Source organism: Euphorbia lathyris, chromosome 7 (assembly GCF_963576675.1).
Source record: "Euphorbia lathyris chromosome 7, ddEupLath1.1, whole genome shotgun sequence".
Taxonomy (NCBI): domain Eukaryota; kingdom Viridiplantae; phylum Streptophyta; class Magnoliopsida; order Malpighiales; family Euphorbiaceae; genus Euphorbia; species Euphorbia lathyris.
Window position 1 is genome coordinate 13,078,193 of NC_088916.1, and position 17,461 is coordinate 13,095,653.

The 17,461-nt window shown below is 33.5% G+C and overlaps 2 protein-coding genes across 4 annotated transcripts; one reads left to right on the forward strand and one right to left on the reverse strand.

Annotated features, from left to right (window-relative positions):
- Window positions 1-3,791: 3,791 nt before the first annotated feature.
- LOC136200866 (two-component response regulator ARR17-like) lies at window positions 3,792-5,703 on the forward strand. Its single transcript, XM_065991354.1, has 5 exons — window positions 3,792-4,139; window positions 4,743-4,816; window positions 5,226-5,303; window positions 5,394-5,464; window positions 5,564-5,703. The coding sequence occupies exons 1-5, from the start codon at window positions 3,998-4,000 to the stop codon at window positions 5,667-5,669; spliced, it is 471 nt and encodes a 156-aa protein (XP_065847426.1). The 5' UTR covers window positions 3,792-3,997; the 3' UTR covers window positions 5,670-5,703.
- Window positions 5,704-5,892: 189 nt separating this feature from the next.
- On the reverse strand, window positions 5,893-15,221 carry LOC136200865 (uncharacterized). 3 transcript variants are annotated; one of them, XM_065991352.1, is made up of 19 exons: window positions 15,120-15,221; window positions 14,801-14,853; window positions 14,567-14,589; window positions 14,279-14,463; window positions 13,413-13,529; window positions 13,243-13,285; window positions 12,770-12,858; window positions 12,542-12,640; window positions 11,132-11,186; window positions 10,105-10,204; window positions 9,409-9,622; window positions 8,620-8,785; window positions 8,504-8,541; window positions 7,796-7,862; window positions 7,617-7,721; window positions 7,507-7,532; window positions 6,351-7,425; window positions 6,196-6,245; window positions 5,893-6,085 (listed from the first exon to the last, which is right to left on the reverse strand). In XM_065991352.1, exons 2-19 carry the CDS (start codon window positions 14,840-14,842, stop codon window positions 5,940-5,942), a joined length of 2,640 nt encoding a protein of 879 aa, XP_065847424.1. In that variant the 5' UTR covers window positions 14,843-14,853; window positions 15,120-15,221; the 3' UTR covers window positions 5,893-5,939. The 3 variants fall into 3 exon arrangements, with proteins under 3 accessions (XP_065847424.1, XP_065847423.1, XP_065847425.1); XM_065991351.1 differs by having other exon boundaries at window positions 7,617-7,724; XM_065991353.1 differs by lacking the exons at window positions 12,542-12,640; window positions 12,770-12,858; window positions 13,243-13,285; ... (3 more) ...; window positions 14,801-14,853; window positions 15,120-15,221 and adding an exon at window positions 11,788-12,434 and having other exon boundaries at window positions 7,617-7,724.
- Window positions 15,222-17,461: the final 2,240 nt, after the last annotated feature.

Below are 17,461 nucleotides of genomic sequence, written 5' to 3' on the forward strand. Positions count from 1 at the left end.
GATTTCCGTAAAAAGTTACTTTTCGAGATTCCTAATCAAATACCTAAAACTCTTCATTTTAAAGTGAAAAAACAAACATGAGATGAAAAGTAGGTAAACAAACACCTTCTGGTATGGAGTAAGTGATAAAATGTAAAAGTACTTTCAATATTGGTAACTAAAAGCAGTATCACCCTGAAATAGATTTATTCATAGATTGAGTTGGATCTGGATCGAGTAAAACTGAACTAGGCATATAATTACGTTGTCAAGCCCAATTGAGCCACTGTGTTTAAATCGGACTTGAGCTGGGTCAAACCAAGCTTGGCACATAATTACCTTGTTTAAGTCCACTCCAGTTCACAATGTATTTAAATCGGACTCGAGTCGATCAGGGCCACGCTATGAAAACTAATTCCTAAATCCACCCCGTCTAACTAATATATTTTTATTAAAATAAATAAATTGAAATTGAAATTAAGATTAGATTATGTCGATATAAGCCTTTAATGAATGGTTTCAATTGGAATGTCGACATAAATAAATACCATGCAGATCCAACATGTTGCTGAGAATTTGGATTAGACAGCATTATCATATTTCTTTTTATCTTTCTGTCTATTTTTCCAATTATTTTACATCATTGTATTAACTAGGCTTAAGACATTACTAGCTCCCTCAACTTGTCTATAATAGTAGATTGATTTTCTGAACTTTACAAGTGTTTCACCAGCTTCCTAAATTTGCTTATTTCGTATCACCGCTTCCTAAACTTGCTTATTCTGTAACAACTAAATACAAAAACTATAATACTAACTCGGATTAAGGTGCAAAAATACCCCTAATGTTTTGAGTCAGGAGTAATTTTACCCCTAACGTCTAAAATGGTGCAATTTTACCCCTAAAGTTGGAAACCAATATCAATTTTACCCCTAACATTGATAAATTGGGTTGAGAAATAATTCATCAAACTGTCTTCTTGGTCATGAATCTTGTCATTTACACTTCACACACACGTCATTTTATCAGTAACAAATCACAAACATATGTTGGGATGTGAAAAAAAATAAAAAATATACTAACTTTTATACGAATTGGACAAAAAAAATTCAAGAAATTCACCAAATTTATAAATTTGCTCTTGGCTACTAATGTTATGTTCAAAATTGCATCATTTTAGACGTTATGAGTAAAAATACTCCTGACCCAAAACGTTAGGGGTATGTTTGCACCTTAATCCGAGTTAGTATTACGATTTTTGTATTTAGTTGTTACGGAATAAGCAGGTTTAGGGAGCTGGTGAGACACTTGCAAAGTTCATGGAGCTAATCAATTTTTATGGACAAGTTTAGGTAGCTGATGATACGAAATAAGCAAGTTTAGGGAGCTGGTGAGACACTTGCAAAGTTCAGGAAGTCAATCTACTATTATGGACAAGTTTAGAGAGCTAGTAATGTACTAGGCCTATTAACTAATTAGTCGAAAGTTCAGGTAATGCACGGATTATAAAATTACGTTAATCAGTTTTTTAAAATTAAAAAATAATTAGATAAATTTTATAATTTAATTAGACCACCATGTTGCACAATATATATAATACTTCATATTTATTTTAATTTTAATTAATAATTTTTTTTAATTGTGGAAATTCAGTATTTTTTAGAAAAATTTATATTTAGCATAGATGGACATGCATTATCATATAGCCATTATTTTTACAATATGATTATCAACATTGGTCTGATGAGATAAGTCTTCTACAGATTTTGTCGAAATCAAAAATCGAGACCAACTACACGTGTCCCTTTCGAGCCGACTTGCCTACAAACTACTAGGCGAGTTCCGGAAAGAAGACTACTTGCGGGGGGACGGAACGGAAGAAGCAAGAAGCCGGAGCACTCACTACACTATACTGACAGTGGAAAAGTGCCATCTGCTTTCCTAAAAGAAAGTCTACTACTGAATATGAAACTCGACTTGGAACGGGAATGCCACCCCTATACGAGAGTGAAACCGCAGCTAGCTAGCCAAAGCCAAATCTCCGGAGCAAACAAGCAACGGACTGAGCGCCTAGCGCGAAAGAACAAGCAACCGCTTTCGCGCCGTTGCGCGTGAGTCACAGAAGCCTGAGTTGAACTTTAACAGTGTGTTGAATTACCATCAGAAAACTAAAAAATTAGACAAACGAGTTGAAGCAAAAGTTCCGGGAACAAAATTTGATAGAGAAATTTTTTTTCCAATGAACTATTAATTTGTTTCTAATAAGCTAAAAATCACTTTTATGGTCAAACTATTCAAATGTTTTTTTTTTCTAATTCTTTCAAGAATTAATTTACGTTAGTGATAATTAAAATTAATATAACTCTATCAAAATAAATAAATCAGTATAACCACTAAAACATTCTTCATAGTTAATAATGAGCATTAGTGAAATTTGATTCTCTAATAACGAACTACCATTTAGTTTTTATATCTTGGTAAAATTGATTTTTAGTTTTGAACAATTTTTTTTTTACAATAAACTCGAATGAACGAAAAAAAAGAAGATTAATATGATATGTCACTTTTAGAAATAATTTTTTAAGTTAAACTTTTATATTTTTATATATATATAAGTTAAATATGTTATTCCTAATTTACTAACTTTATGTTATTTTTCAAAGAATAGCATTCTGTTATTTCTTATAAGATAAAATCCATCTTTCATCCAAGATCAATATTATATATATATATATATATATATATATATATAAAGGCGGGCCAGACGGGCTTAGTTTTTAAGATTAATTCCAAACTCAATTCATTTTATATGTGGATTTGAATAGGCCCAATTGATCAAATTTGCCTAGGATATTCCCGTCTCTCCCTGCCGCTACTGATAGGATATCGAGGGTGTAATATTGTTGTCTTATGATTAATAAAATCAACCGTGCATTATTCATATATTGTATCCCTTTTTGTGTTCTGCTGTTGTTGCTTACTGTTATATATGATTGGTGCGGATTGTCTATGTAATGTTATTGTGAATGCGTGTCCCTTTTTATCTGATTCGGTATATAGCTTGTCCTTAACTCATATATGTGTATGTTGCAGATATTGTAAGGCGTGAATCTTAGCTGGCTTATCTTTCGGGGTAAAAGTAAGCACCACACGGTGTCAATAGGTTGGCCCGTGACAGTTGGTATCGCATATCAAAAACTATATCCATGACATACAACTGGGTCATGAATACGTCTACCCTGGTACAATTATACCCCAAATTGGATTAATTTATTCTAATTATACTCTACGTAGTTTAGAATCTCGTTATGTTATAACTAATCACTACATGATCAAAGACATGTATATACATGACGCATATGCAAAACGGAAGTAATGAGATTCGTGACAGTGTACAGTATTCCATTACAACTTTCAAACGCTGGAGGTAAAATTTATGGTGTAAAACTACTTTTTGATTGTTGAGAGTATTTTAAATAGCAGGAAAATAGAAAGACAGTAAATAATAAATATAAAAAGAAGAAACAGTCGAATAGAATGCTTTTGGTGCTTATGGTATTAAATTCCAAAGACCTAAGAAGATCACGATATATCTGTGACCCCATTAATACACATACTTACTGCTGCTCTTCTCTTCTGCACAAATTTTATGTACTCTTTTTTCTCTCTTTCTATCTCTATCACCAATAAATTCTCATCTTTTTTATTTATTTGTTTGTTCTCAAAACTCCATCTATGTTAGCAGAGGCCCCCTTAGCAATTAACCACAGCAACCCACATTGGCTCGACATATATATATACTATAGTACAATCTCTGTCTTGTTACAGACAAAATAAAATAAAAACGTTTCTTTCTCACCCCTTTTAGTCCTTTGTTTCTTTTTGTTCTTGTCTTCTTCTCCACTTCTTTTTTAGTAGATTGTCTTTTGTGTTTTCTTTTTCAGGGAATTTTCATTTTTCTCTTTGTTTCTTTTTACATATTCATTTCTTTTAGAGAGAGAAAGAGAGAGGTATCAAAATGGCCTCTTCTTCTTCATGTTCAGCATTGGTGAGACGGTTTGATATTGATGAGAAAGAGAAGCCACATGTTTTAGCTGTTGATGATAGTTTAATAGATCGCAAAGTTATTGAAAGATTACTCATTAACTCTGCATGCAAAGGTATGATATTTCAAACCTTAGCCTCTTTCTCTTTTCCCATTTCTTTTTAACTTTGAATTTTTTGTTATTTGGGGACTTGAAGTTCAGCGTTCGAGCTTTTATAGCTATAACAAGGAAGTTTATAACAGCAAGAATAGTACATTTTCTTTACAAAACTATACTATCCTACTACTTCATTCTTTATTAATGACATTGAAGGGTTGTTAATAGACTTGTTTCTTTACTTCAAATGGTTCTGTCCAGCATTAATTATTACTCCCTGAGTTCATAATATTTGTAGCTTTTAACCATAATCTAAATTCTATTTATTTGTCGTCTTTTTCAAGTTTATGATTGTGAAAGTGTCTTAGAATTTAGAAATGTATTAAATTCATTGTTAGAGCTAATCCGATTTAAGTTTATGCATTAAATAATTTTGAGTTTTTCTAAACCATACTAAATTCAATACAAATTGATTACTTCTTAATTCTAGTGAAAACAACAAAAAAGTGACAAATATTATAGAACAGAGGGAGTCGTAAAGAAGATTATTATTTTTTTCTTTTTCCCCTATAAAAATGTAGTTAACTGCTAAAAACAAAGAGCTACATTTTACTATGGCAGTGACCACAGCAGAAAATGGGACTAGGGCTCTAGAGTTTTTGGGTCTGGCGGATGGACAAAACCCCATACACAGTGTAAGCTTATGACTCTCTATTTAATTTTTAAATAGAAGAAAACAAGTATAAATTGAACTGAGGAGGTGGAATTCATTATCTTTAATTATTGGAATTGTGGGTAAAAATAATCCTAAAGTTGGCAGTTAGGATCAATTTAGTCAAAATCGAATTTTAGATATCAACCCAACCCTCAACTTGCAAATTTTGATAAATTAACCCAAATACAATCAGTTTTAATATCTAAATTTTGTAAACTTGGGGTAATTTGTCAAAATTTATCAACTTAAGGGTTGAATAGATACTTAAAAATCAAATTGAGTTAAATTAATCCATTTTGACCCTGAATTCTTAATTATTGCTAGTGTTTCCTCAACATGCACATATAGGTCTCTGGGTCTGTGAAATTCATGGGTTTTTGTTTTGGCAGGGTTTGAAGGTGAATCTGATAATTACTGATTATTGCATGCCAGGAATGACAGGATATGAGTTATTGAAGAGAATTAAGGTGAATATTAGACTTCCATACATATTATAAAGCCTCATCTTTATTCTTGACTATCTCTAATTTTGCCAATTGTGGGTTGTACACCAAAAGGAATCACCTAACATGAAGGAGATACCAGTAATTGTAGTGTCATCTGAGAATGTCCCTACAAGAATTAAACAGTAAATTGCTCTCATTTTTTCTTTTCCATTCATGTATATCCATCCCGTTTCTTCTAAATTATTGATTAATTACTTAAATCTTTGCATTAAACAAAACAGATGCTTGGAGGAAGGAGCACATGAATTCCTGTTAAAGCCTCTTCAGCTCTCAGATGTCTCCAAATTGAGATGCCATTTATCTTTTTCCCAGCATTTGTTTAATTAGCATTATTCGCAGCTTTCTTATTTTAAAAGAGGCGTGTAATCGATTTGTATGGACGGATATCACGACTTCCACAATTAACGAGTGATGAACAGTCGTGAATTGATGTTATGAATCTCTAATTCTATATTCTGTTACAAGTAATGTTGTAAAGCATATGTCCTGAGGCTCCTCATGAATGGAAAAAAACTTGTTTTTGCTGATTTTTTGCTTTTGTAAAAACAAATTGAGTTTCTAATTGATCATGATGATGATATATGTAGTATACCTTCTCTATTGTGTTGAGTCGGATGCCGCCTCCACTACCTTCTGCACGCAAAAAAGTTGAAGGACAAAGCTTTCAAGCATCACAATCTGGGGAGATGAGTTAGGACCATTGCTATGTCTTTTATTTGCTATCTTTCTTTCTCCTTCTGTTTCTGTATTCAGATAAACCAAGAGTACAAAGTGAAAGACAGGACAGGACAGCTAATCAATTTCAAAAGACCCAAAATTGGCAATTTAAGAGTAAAGGCCAAAGATTTCATACCTTTGTTCTCCTTTTCACAACGAAGAGCCACTTCATCACCCGAGTGATGTCTGACAACATTGAAAAATACCTACTTAGTACATATATATGCAGTATGTAATACGTTTTAATATGCAGAAAAGGGTGAGTTTAATTTCTGAGTTCATCAAACATACTCTGTCCCGTCTACACTGCTTTCAGATTTGTCAGAGATCTTGGCAGGCAACATTGTCTTCGCTGTTGTTTCCTTTGACTCCTTGGAATTAGAAGTGCTGATTGCCTTCGTGTTCTTCTCAATAAGAATTTCTTTTGAAGTCTTGATTTGTTTGTCTTCGACTTTTGGAGTCTCTGGTTGATATTCATTACTTTTGCTCACACTTTCATTTTCTGGTAAATCTGACAATATTAATGTATCTCCATGAGAAAGGACATCTTGGGAGGAATGTGTAAAGCTGCTTTCTAACCCAGAGTCAAGAGAAAAGGCATCTTGTGAGGAATGTGTAAAGCTGCTTTCTAACCCAGAGTTTAGAGATTTTGTGGAAATATCTGGCTTTCTTGTCCAAAACTCAGCCTTTGACGATGCTGGAGAATTATGACAGCGTCTATGACCAGCATCTTGTGAGGAATGTGTAAAGCTGCTTTCTAACCTGCAGTCAAGAGATTTTGTGGAAATATCTGGCTTTCTTGTCCAAAACTCAGCCTTTGACGATGATGGAGAATTATGACAGCGTCTTTCACTAGCTGGCTGGTAGGATTTACACTTTTGAGAGATGCAACTGCCAGAAGTTGGAGACTTAGAGAAAGCCCAATTTTTGCCGAAAGAAAATTCGGCATCAATATTTGGTTCACGGGTGGATGTATGGAGAAAATCTTCAGTGGAAGCTCTAGAGCCTGTGGAGGGACCTTTTCTTTCCATGGTTGGACATGTAGAACTAAAACCTAAGTTCATATCTGCTGCCCTGTATCCTTGTTCGAACAACAAACTTCCACTTGGTCCTATTATCTCCTCAGAAAGAAACTTCAAGTTATGGCCTGATTTGGAATCCAACAACACTGGCATCTCCGTGAAGTTCCCTGACCAACATGCATTCCTTCCTTTATGAAGGTCATCCTTGACTTTGACAAGGTTTTCATTGGCAAGGAAGGTTTTTTCACCATGATTAGTCTCACATCTAGAAAAAGCATTTTCATGATGTCTTCTGTTATTCCTTCTGGAGCTCGCTAGAGAAACATCAGTCATTTCATCCCTTACTGCAGATGTAAAAGAATTAGTTGATATTAAAAGTAATCCACGACATATTCACAACTCCCCAACGTTGAAAAAAATATAACCTGCTGTGGATGAGCACGACTCTTCGCTGCAACGTAAAGAAACATCAGTTAGAGGCTCGTGGCATAAGAGAAAGTACCAGGTAGATAAAAGCCTGCATGATAAGATTTACCTCAACAAACTCGAACATCCCCTTGTATCTTCAAAATCAAAGCCAGCACAACCAGGACACCCAGTTACATCTCCAAAATCAAAACTTGTATGTCCAAAATGATGCCTGCTGCCAAAGGCAATAGTATCAAGTGTATATCCTCAAGACACCAAGATTTTTTGCCAAAAAAATTGACAAACCTTGCCCTTCTGGGAGTGGTGAAATCATAACAATGATCTGAAGTTTGGTGCTCTGGAGAAAAGGAATCTGAATACCAAAGAACAGAGAGCATTTAGAAGTTAAAAACTGAGGCAGCTATAGTTCATCTTTTGACCTTCTCTGCTGCTGTTAGAATTGTATGATGATATATTTTTCCAATTTCAATAAAACAAATAAGTGATCATTCTTTTGATTTGACAAATCAAAACCTATGATAAGGTTTTATTCGATTACCCACCCAATCAAGTATAAAGAGTGAATCACAAAATAAGTGTCTGAAAAAATAGAAGAATCAAAATACAAGTCTCTGCTATATGATCGTATAAGAAGTTAAAGCATATCAAACAAATAAAAGCAACGAAATAAAGTTAAGGGGCCACCAATAGATGGCCAAACAAACAGCTGAAAGCTATAACTAACATATGATAAACACAGGACAGCATGAAAACAGGAACAACACCACGCTTCCCCCAAGTTATTCAAGCAACTAAACATTTAAAACATTCAGAATTAATCCTAAGCTTAACTGACAGAGACCATGAAGCATAATCAGCTCAGAAGTTAACCAGGTAACATGCTAGGTATCATGGTGACATAATAGACCAACTTCTATCTTAAAACAAGTAAAAAAGAACAAATAAAACTAGAATGTATTATCCAAAACATTGATAGAGAGAAAAAGCGAGCACCTAAATAATTGAATCTTTCAGTTGCTTTTGAAGCATCCCTAAACAAGATTGAAGCAATCATGAAGCTCATGTCTTTATATCAAAAAAGGAAGAAAGCCAACAAGTCCATAGAACACCTTTTGTGATGCAGATTGACACTTTCAAAAGCATACTCTGGCATTTCATCATTTCCATGTTTCAGAAAATCAGCTGAATTGTTATCAGGATGGCAGGGCCTGCTTTTCCAGGCCATATCATATTGCGGTTCACCAAGAAAATCAGTATCCATAAAACTACACCTACCTGCAAAGTGAAAACTACAGAAATAAATTTACTTCAAAAAGTAAAGGAAAATTTGAATGAAGGAAACAACTGAGAAGCTGATAGAGCAAATGTTAAAAATGCAAGGACAGCTACACATATTGCCAATGTTAGTTTCAGCAGCAGACCTATCTAGAATTTTCGAGAAGACATAAATAAACAGTGTTCTCTGTGAATCACAAGGAGGCCGTTTCTCCATAAGTGGAATGGTGCAAAATTATTGTTATAACGCCACCATTTTCAACAGACCTCTCTGTTCTGTTATAAAACACAATAAAAAGCATCCAAGAACATGCTAATAGCAGCACATTTTGCATGCAATGGAAAACAAACATATGTTAAAGGCAACCTAGTGTGTGTTCAACATGCAAAGATAAGTGAAAAGCAAAGGTAGCAATGAGATGTGATAGATAGACCATATGCAAATGTAATGGAGATATGCACATTAGGATACTATATTGACATATAGGAGTTACCATAACAAACCGCAGACTCATTCAGTAGCAACCTCCTATGTGTAATTTGATGAACCAAATAAAGTTTGACAAATCATGATTAAGGGGATAGAGATTTCAAGGCAACCAACACAACCATTGAAAAGTTACCATCCCATAAATCTTCATGATTGCTTCTATCGTTACAGGATGCTTTTCCATCAAAGAACGAACTTCTTACTTTCCTTCCCTGGCTATCAAGTTGCATGCAGTCCCTGACAACAGGTGAATTGCTCATTACTTCTCTATATGAGTCCTCGATCCCTGTTAAAGAATCCAAGCAACCGACACTCAGAGGCATTTCAACATCTTGCATCATTGCATCCTGCGTGTAGTACATCAGATAGATCAGGTCTTATTTAAGACACACAAAAGGCTTAAACTTTCATGCCATAAGAATTACTCTAAGCAGAAGACTGTCACATCAGCATCTATACTAAACATTTTTGTTCTGGCGGAAAATAATTTAGAAGAAAAGCATGGTGCAGAATGACAATTGGCCTTATTCCGTTACTGTTATGTTGTTAGCATTATTCACTCAACTAAATGCTTAAAAGTCACTCAACATTTTAATTAATGCAAAGAAACAAAGAACAGAGAGCACAAAAGTTGTAGAATCACAGGTGAAGGAAGGAGCTATGTGGAAGGATCTTCGATACAAACTACAAAGGCAATAGTGTACAAAGGAAAAATAAAATTTGAAAATGGAAAGAGTAAAGAAAAAAAGTTAGAGAATGAAAACAAGAAATAATTCGCAAATGAGTGATGCAATCTGTTGTACAGAATTGGATTCAGAAATGACCTTACCACTTCATGTTTAAGGCCATTTAGCCCAGAACTTTGGTTCCTTGGTGAGTGTACTCGCCTTGCAGCCTTTAATGGTGAGAAGCAACCATAGGAAACAAATCTATAACCAACAAAAATATTAAGATAAAAAAAAAAAAAAAAAAAAAAAAAAAAAAAAATTAAGATAGTTTCAATAAAAAAATTAGCTAGGTATGCTTAGAGTTTTTGCAATTGAAAGGTACATACAACATAGTTTGTAATTAAAATTTTATTTAAGCACGGCACAGGCATCCAAACCAGAGAAATAAATATATTTACTGTATATTTTCCAAAACAAATCACGAGTCACGACAGCCTGTTGTGAAGTTAATGCGGATTTATAGCAGATGCAAGAGAAGAAGAATATAATGAGAAATGAAAAATCTGAGTAGCCTTTGGCAGAGTAATACGAAAAAAAACAAGCACCGCCAATCCATATGTACTCAAACAAACCTGATAAACTGAAATAGGAGGAGAGGTTGCTGAAACTAGCTTTTTTTAATCATTTTAGGCTAGAAAAGTATGCTGAAATGCAAATTTTCGTATATTAAAATTGGTCAAATTAGAAATTTTTAATAGTTTGGAAACTTAAAATATCTTCATCTTATATGGTCAAAGCAATAACATCATATTACTCAAGGAACAATGTCTTGCATGGATGAGTTCATGTTGAAGTAAAATTTGGTTTTGCGCCATTGTATTTAGTTCCAATCTTTTTGAAAAGAATCATCATCTGATGATTCATCTCCATCATGTAGTGAAAATTACAATAGATGTAATAAATCACATTTTCTGAGGAAACCGCCTACTGGTCTCTGTCAATCAAAGCACCGAATATAGAAAAGGAAATTTCATATTTCAACATCCATTGAAGGAGAAGAAGATCAATATGTGATCCTGCGGCATTTTTGGTCGGAAACATTCATTACATGCAGTTGAAGTCCAGATATTAAAATGGAGAAAAAAAAAGAGCAGAGCAAGCAAAAAAAGGTCTAAACATGTCTATCACCTATCAGATTGTTTTGGTGAGCTTGGCGGTGTTTTGGTTCCCACTTTTCCCAAACCTGAAGAGCAAACGCTGACATTAAGGAATTAGGTGTTCGGTATGATAATGATGCCAGAGACATAAAGTTCATAGATAAACAATCTCATCACCTGTTCTGGTAAAAGTACATTAAGGAAATTTTCAATAGACAATCAAATCAAGCACAATGGAGCTTAAGTATTCATATTTAAACTCCTCTGTAAATATGTAAAGAGAAAAATTCTAACATGACATTTCAGAAAACACCTCCAGTTAGTGCTTAATACTTAGAAAACATCAAAAGAGATTAGGAATATAATATAAAACGTTATAATATCTCACCCAGAACAAAAAGACTAGACAAAGGCGCTCAACTGGTGCAGAAGTTCAAGGAATTGTAATTAGTAGAGATGCATGAGAAACTAATTGATATGGACCCAAAGAACATATGCTCATACTTAAGAAATATTTTTTCAAACTGAATTCAGTTGCTTCATTCATTTCTTGATATTTAGTTCTTCTTTCTCTTAGCAAGATTGCTCTATGACTTTTGGGGTCACAGACCCTCCATGAAGCAATCATCGACAAGATATTTATTAAATAAAAGACTTTTGTTTCCTTTTCTACCAATGCCTTCATACCTCTTGATTTACAAAAGAACCTTAGGTAGCAACTCTTTTCTTCCATGATGAGAAGATAAATACAAATAATGTCGTAATTTTGAACTTTGCCCATTTATCCACCTATTATGAAGGATATCCAATTGGTCAAAAGAAAGTAAACTACCAGATATATGGGTTAAGTAAAGAACGGAAATTGGATGCTCATTTAGTAGATATAGCCACACCCCCATGTTGGCTACTATAATACTATAAATTCAATCGTCACAGCCACTTCCATTACCTAATTCACCAACATCGCAGTTGCCACCGATGCTGCTAACATGGCTTCCACCAATACCACACCTATGCCATCACTTACACCACCAGCATAACAATAGCATATTACCATCATGAGGGCCAGCTACCTCCAACCATCATATTCACTAGTACTGGCAGCCACCTCACAGAATTTACCATTAATTTGGCAAACAGATCAACAAGGTTTGATTTGGTTTGGATATATAGGTACAGATACTCATAAAAATACCAGAAGTTATAATTCATCCATTTTGGCCCATCCTATACCAACACTTTTCCACCTCAAACAACAAACCAATGGTGGAATCAATAAATTTTAAGAAGCATACTTTCAAAGACACTTTTGTGAAATACTACAGATGATATTAGCATAGATATATCAACCAATAATATAAAAACCATAAGAAAAGGTGTTCAATTACCACTGAGATATTAAAACCTGAATTCAAACTTAAATGGAAAGGACAATTACTACCGTCAACTGAAAATGCAACATGGGCTTCATGAACTGGTGGAGTTCCTTCAAATTGTCCATTTGCTTCGTCATCACCAAGCAAATCATATAAAGATAATTCTGAAAAACACACGTTAGAAGAACAGTTAAAAAAACAAAAATAAATCTAAAGCAATTTCCAGTCACTGCAGGGACATATCCAGACAGAAGATGAATACAAAATAAGTCTACTAGATATCTTCCACATACGCTGCTGACTTTCTGTTCTCAAACAATCCAGATGATTATTGATTTTGTTGTAATCATTTCTGCAATTATCAGGAGAATCCAATAGGAACCTGGAACAAAGAAAACCAATCCACCATTAAGACAATATAATAACTGGCTAAGTTTAACAAAAGGAGTATACTGCAAAAAGGCTAGTAAAAGTTGTTTGTTAAGGTCTCCATACTGAAAGGATAATGGACAGAGCGACATGGTGATAAAATAAACTACGTAGTCTATAAAAAAAAAAAAAAAGGGCGGCCCGGTCGCACTACGCGTCCCCGCTGAGCGAGGGTCCGGGGAGGGGTCCCACCACAAGGGTGTACTGGGGGCAAGCCTTCCCCTGCCAATTTATTTGGCAAGAGGCCGCTCCTAAGACTCCAAAATTTAGTTTGCTATGTGCGACTAAATAGAAAAGTATTCAAAATTATATGGACAATATCACAGATCTCACTCACTTCTTTGGAGATTGATTCTCCACTTGGCAGTGTGGTGGAGAGCCTGATTTCAAAATATGATACCATAATATATTAGACATGCAAAAATATACAAATAAGAGAGACACAATAAGATTGGAAAACCAGGTCTGAGCTAAGAAGTCACTAGACATTTACTGGGAAACACATACTTGCTTGATTAGTTTCAAGAGAATCGGCAGTAGTAACTGTGCTGACCCGAAGTATTGGTGGATCGGTAATTGCATGATACTTGACTGTTGAGGCATTGGATTTTGCATCTTCCCTTCCTTGCATGGTTGAATTGAACAAGAAGCAGATAACAGAAAGGGTAAGCAAGTTCAAACTTTTCTCATTACAAAAAGTAATGCATCAAACTCTAGAATTTTGGATAGAGAGTATGTTGCGGTTAACAATATCTGGTTTCAGTGAAACAGCCCTATTAACACACCTAGCACTTAGCTACAACTTCCGAAAGACTCGAAATTGTTGGCCAAATTTGAAGTCCACAAGATATGTACAAATCCATAAATACAGATATAACAAGCAATGTAACTTTTACAACAGTTTTAGAAGGAATATCAGACAGAAAAACCATTTGACAAGGTTTTATTATCCAATTAGTTTACTTTAAACAGCAACATCTCACTGGGAAATCCAGGAAGTTATTAATCAAAAGAGACAGATATAGAATTAAAAATATGCCGAACAGACTAGAAAGCAGGCAAACAAGGACTTAACAGTAACATACGAAATGGCATTATGGCACAAAGGAAAAGCAGGTACCCTCTAGATAGCAAGCTTCTCCATGATCCCAACTCTATGGTCCAAGTAGATTCATCAATGTATTACATACCCTATTCTTCTTCTATATACCATCAGCCATCCCAAAATAATATTTTCTATTATGATTCGCACCAATGATAAAGTTGCAATTCAGTATCATACTATTTCAGTTTCAGTAGTTTAACAAGCAAGGGAAATGAGGAAAGTTTCTTAAGGACTCAAAGACTTCTCATCGATACATCTAGATGCTTACCACCAGGGCAAGCAAGCTTCTCCTCTTTGGAAGTAGTTGAAAAGTTTAGCAAATTGAGAATATCCAACGACCTATGGTCTCTGTTAGTCTGCTTCAAATCTTTTCCTTCTTCCGGGCTCTCCAACCCAGCTGTTTGCTGGTGCTGGTGCTGTTGTCGTCTCTTTTGTTCAAAGTATTGTTTTTGCCTTAGAAATTAAATAATAGCATGGGATAAGAACACTTCCGTTCCTGCACTCTTAAGAAATCTCAACTATATTTTCGAAGATCGTGAATAAAACGTTACAGTACCTCTTCTGTATGGACTTCCTGGACTTCATATTTCCCGGGCCATTAATCACAGATAGAAATGTTCACACGTCAGAAAATAAAGTTCAGTTCAATATATAAATTATTCAAAGCTAGAAAAGATCTTGTACAAACTACGAATTCGAAATTGTTAGTTCCTCAAATATTTCAGGTGTCGAATCAAACTTTCTCATAAAAGAGAGACTGCAATAAATCAAGAGCTAAATCAATACTCACAGTTGTCACTTTCCGCCTCGATCCTCCCATCCATTGCAGCATTGCTCAAGTTCCTGTGAAAAAACTAGCAAATGTAATTATACTATTTCAAAGTTCAGCAATCATCATCAACTAAAGAAATTGAACACAGGCAAAAAGCTTTTCTAGCTGCGCTGGTTAGAATATTCCATCAATGGAAAAAAAAAAATCCGCGGGAACCAGAAATTGAAGGAGAAAAGGAGTGATTCCTTCCATTAGTTAAGCATCAATGTCAAATCATTAGGCCAACATCTTCTGTCAACTGAAATTAAAATCTCTCTCCAGATAGAAATTATCTGACCTGATCACCTGAAGTTCACTCCTCTTGGCGTTTCATGTTTCGAAATTGAAATGATCAACCTGATTGTGGCGCCCTCTAATTACAATGGGTGCACAGTTTTCCAATTTATATCAGTTATTCCCAATGACCAATTTCACGAATCGACAGCGTTTTAATAAGGCTTGCCTTTTCTAACAGGCTTAATACACAAATAACCCCTAAACTTGTCCAAATGTTGCAACTTCCCCCTCCAACTTTCAATTGTAACAACTTACCCCTCAAACTTATCCAATTGTAACAACTTACCCCTTAAACTTGTCCAATTGTAAAACATAACCCCAAATTGCTGACATGGACTGCAATTGAAGAAACACGTGAAATACAAAATCTGCAATGCTCATGGAGTATGATAATCAGATCTTTGGCATGATACGAATCCGGAGAAACTTTTTTACGGTTGCTTCAAATACAAGGTAAAAAAATTCCCAATTTGGGGTTATGTTTTATAATTGGACAAGTTTAAGGAGTAAGTTGTTACAATTGAAAGTTGAAAGGGGCAGTTGCAATATTTAAACAAGTTCAGGGGGTTATTTGTGTATTAAGCAAAGAAGGAATAAATTTGTATTATTTCCAACTTTCATTGCATACCTTGAGCCAGGATCGCAGAATAAGGGTTAATTATTTGTACTTCGATATTAGATTTTTTTTTAATCCATGTAAATATAAAAATTTAAAATCAAACTATATAAAAATTTGATTCTATTGAAAAATATTAAAAATCATTTTATACAGATAAGAAAATATCCATAAGTCTCCGAAATCGAATATTCTAGTAATTTTGAAAAATGTATTCCATTAAAAGTGATATTATCAATGTAACATATCAATGAATCAATCATATAAACAGGGGATAAGGTACCAAAATAGGTCTAAGATTTTTGGGAAAGTATCAATTTAAGCTCAACGTTCAAAATAGCACCAATATAGGTTTAATGTTTATAACATAATATCAATTTAGGCTTAACATTTACAATGTAGCATCAATTTAGACCTCACGTACAAAATAACACCAATATAAGCTTAACGTTTACAAAATAATACGAATTTAAGCTTAACATTTACAAAATATATATAATTTAAGCTAAATGTCATAATTAAATTAATCATATTATATTCTTTTCCTATTAACTTTATATGTTATCTTTTTTTTAGTTCTTTATTCCTATTTATTATAATACAATTAATTAGTATTCTTGTCCATTAAGATCTTATATTTTTTTTTATTAACCATTCAATTACTCCTAAATTCCATGGCTCATGTAATATATGCAAACTAAAAGTAATTGAATATCCACAATATTTTAAAAACTGACATGTATCAATACTATTTTAATTAGTGTTCGAAATATTATAGATATTCAATTACTTTTAGTTTGCATATATTACATGAGCAATGAAATTTAGTAGTCATGGAATCATTGATGAAAAACAAATATAAGATCTTAATTGGCAAGAATACTAATTAATTGTATTATAATAAATATGAATATAGAATTAAATAAAAAGATAACATATAAAGTTAATAGGGAAAGAATATAATATAATTAATTTAATTATGATGTTTAGCTTAATTTGTATATATTTTTGTAAACGTTAAGCTTAAATTCGTATTATTTTGTAAACGTTATGTACGTGAGGCGTAAATTGATACTATATTGTAAACGTTAAGTCTAAATTGATATTATGTTGTAAACGTTAAGCTTATATTGGTGTCATTTTGAACGTCGAGTCTAAATTGGTACTTCCCCAAAAATCTTAGACTTATTTTGATACTTTATCCCTATAAACATTTTTCATCTGGTTGCGTAAATCTGTCTTAACAATATTTATTACAGAAAAACATTTTTCAACAGTAGTTGTTGCAATGGGAATAACCAATGCAAACTCTATAAGTCGATACATTAAATAGTAAAAAATGTGATATTGCTTCTACATTATCTTTTTAGCAAGCTCACCAATATATCATGAATGTTATAGAATGCCTCGTTTGTTGTCGTATTATGAATGTAGAGATTAAGTTGATAGTCATCTGAATATAACTTAACAAGATGAAATAATCTCTCACAATCAAAATTAGTAAATTAATTTGAAGGCTTACATGATATCCACAAAAGTAACTCAGAAGTTGATTCATTAAAACGATGATCCATTTTTTGAACAACAGCATTAACAACCTAACATTTGTAAGAATAAAAAATAATTTAGAATGTAATGAAGATCAATATCATTTATAAATATATTATTAGATAGCATAAAGAAAATTAAGTACCTCGAAAAAAATATCTATACGAACATGGTAGAGA

Bases quoted from the DNA above. Each gene is read 5' to 3' on its own strand.
- LOC136200866 (XM_065991354.1), top strand. From the start codon at position 3,998: ATGGCCTCTTCTTCTTCATGTTCAGCATTGGTGAGACGGTTTGATATT. The intron at 4,140-4,742 runs GTATGATATTTC...TTACTATGGCAG, and splicing joins CATTAACTCTGCATGCAAAG to TGACCACAGCAGAAAATGGG. The intron at 5,304-5,393 runs GTGAATATTAGA...GTACACCAAAAG, and splicing joins AGTTATTGAAGAGAATTAAG to GAATCACCTAACATGAAGGA.
- LOC136200865 (XM_065991351.1), bottom strand. From the start codon at position 14,842: ATGCTGCAATGGATGGGAGGATCGAGGCGGAAAGTGACAACT. The intron at 7,533-7,616 runs GTAAATCTTATC...TTTACGTTGCAG, and splicing joins GGATGTTCGAGTTTGTTGAG to CGAAGAGTCGTGCTCATCCA. The intron at 7,426-7,506 runs GTTATATTTTTT...TTACATCTGCAG, and splicing joins GTCGTGCTCATCCACAGCAG to TAAGGGATGAAATGACTGAT.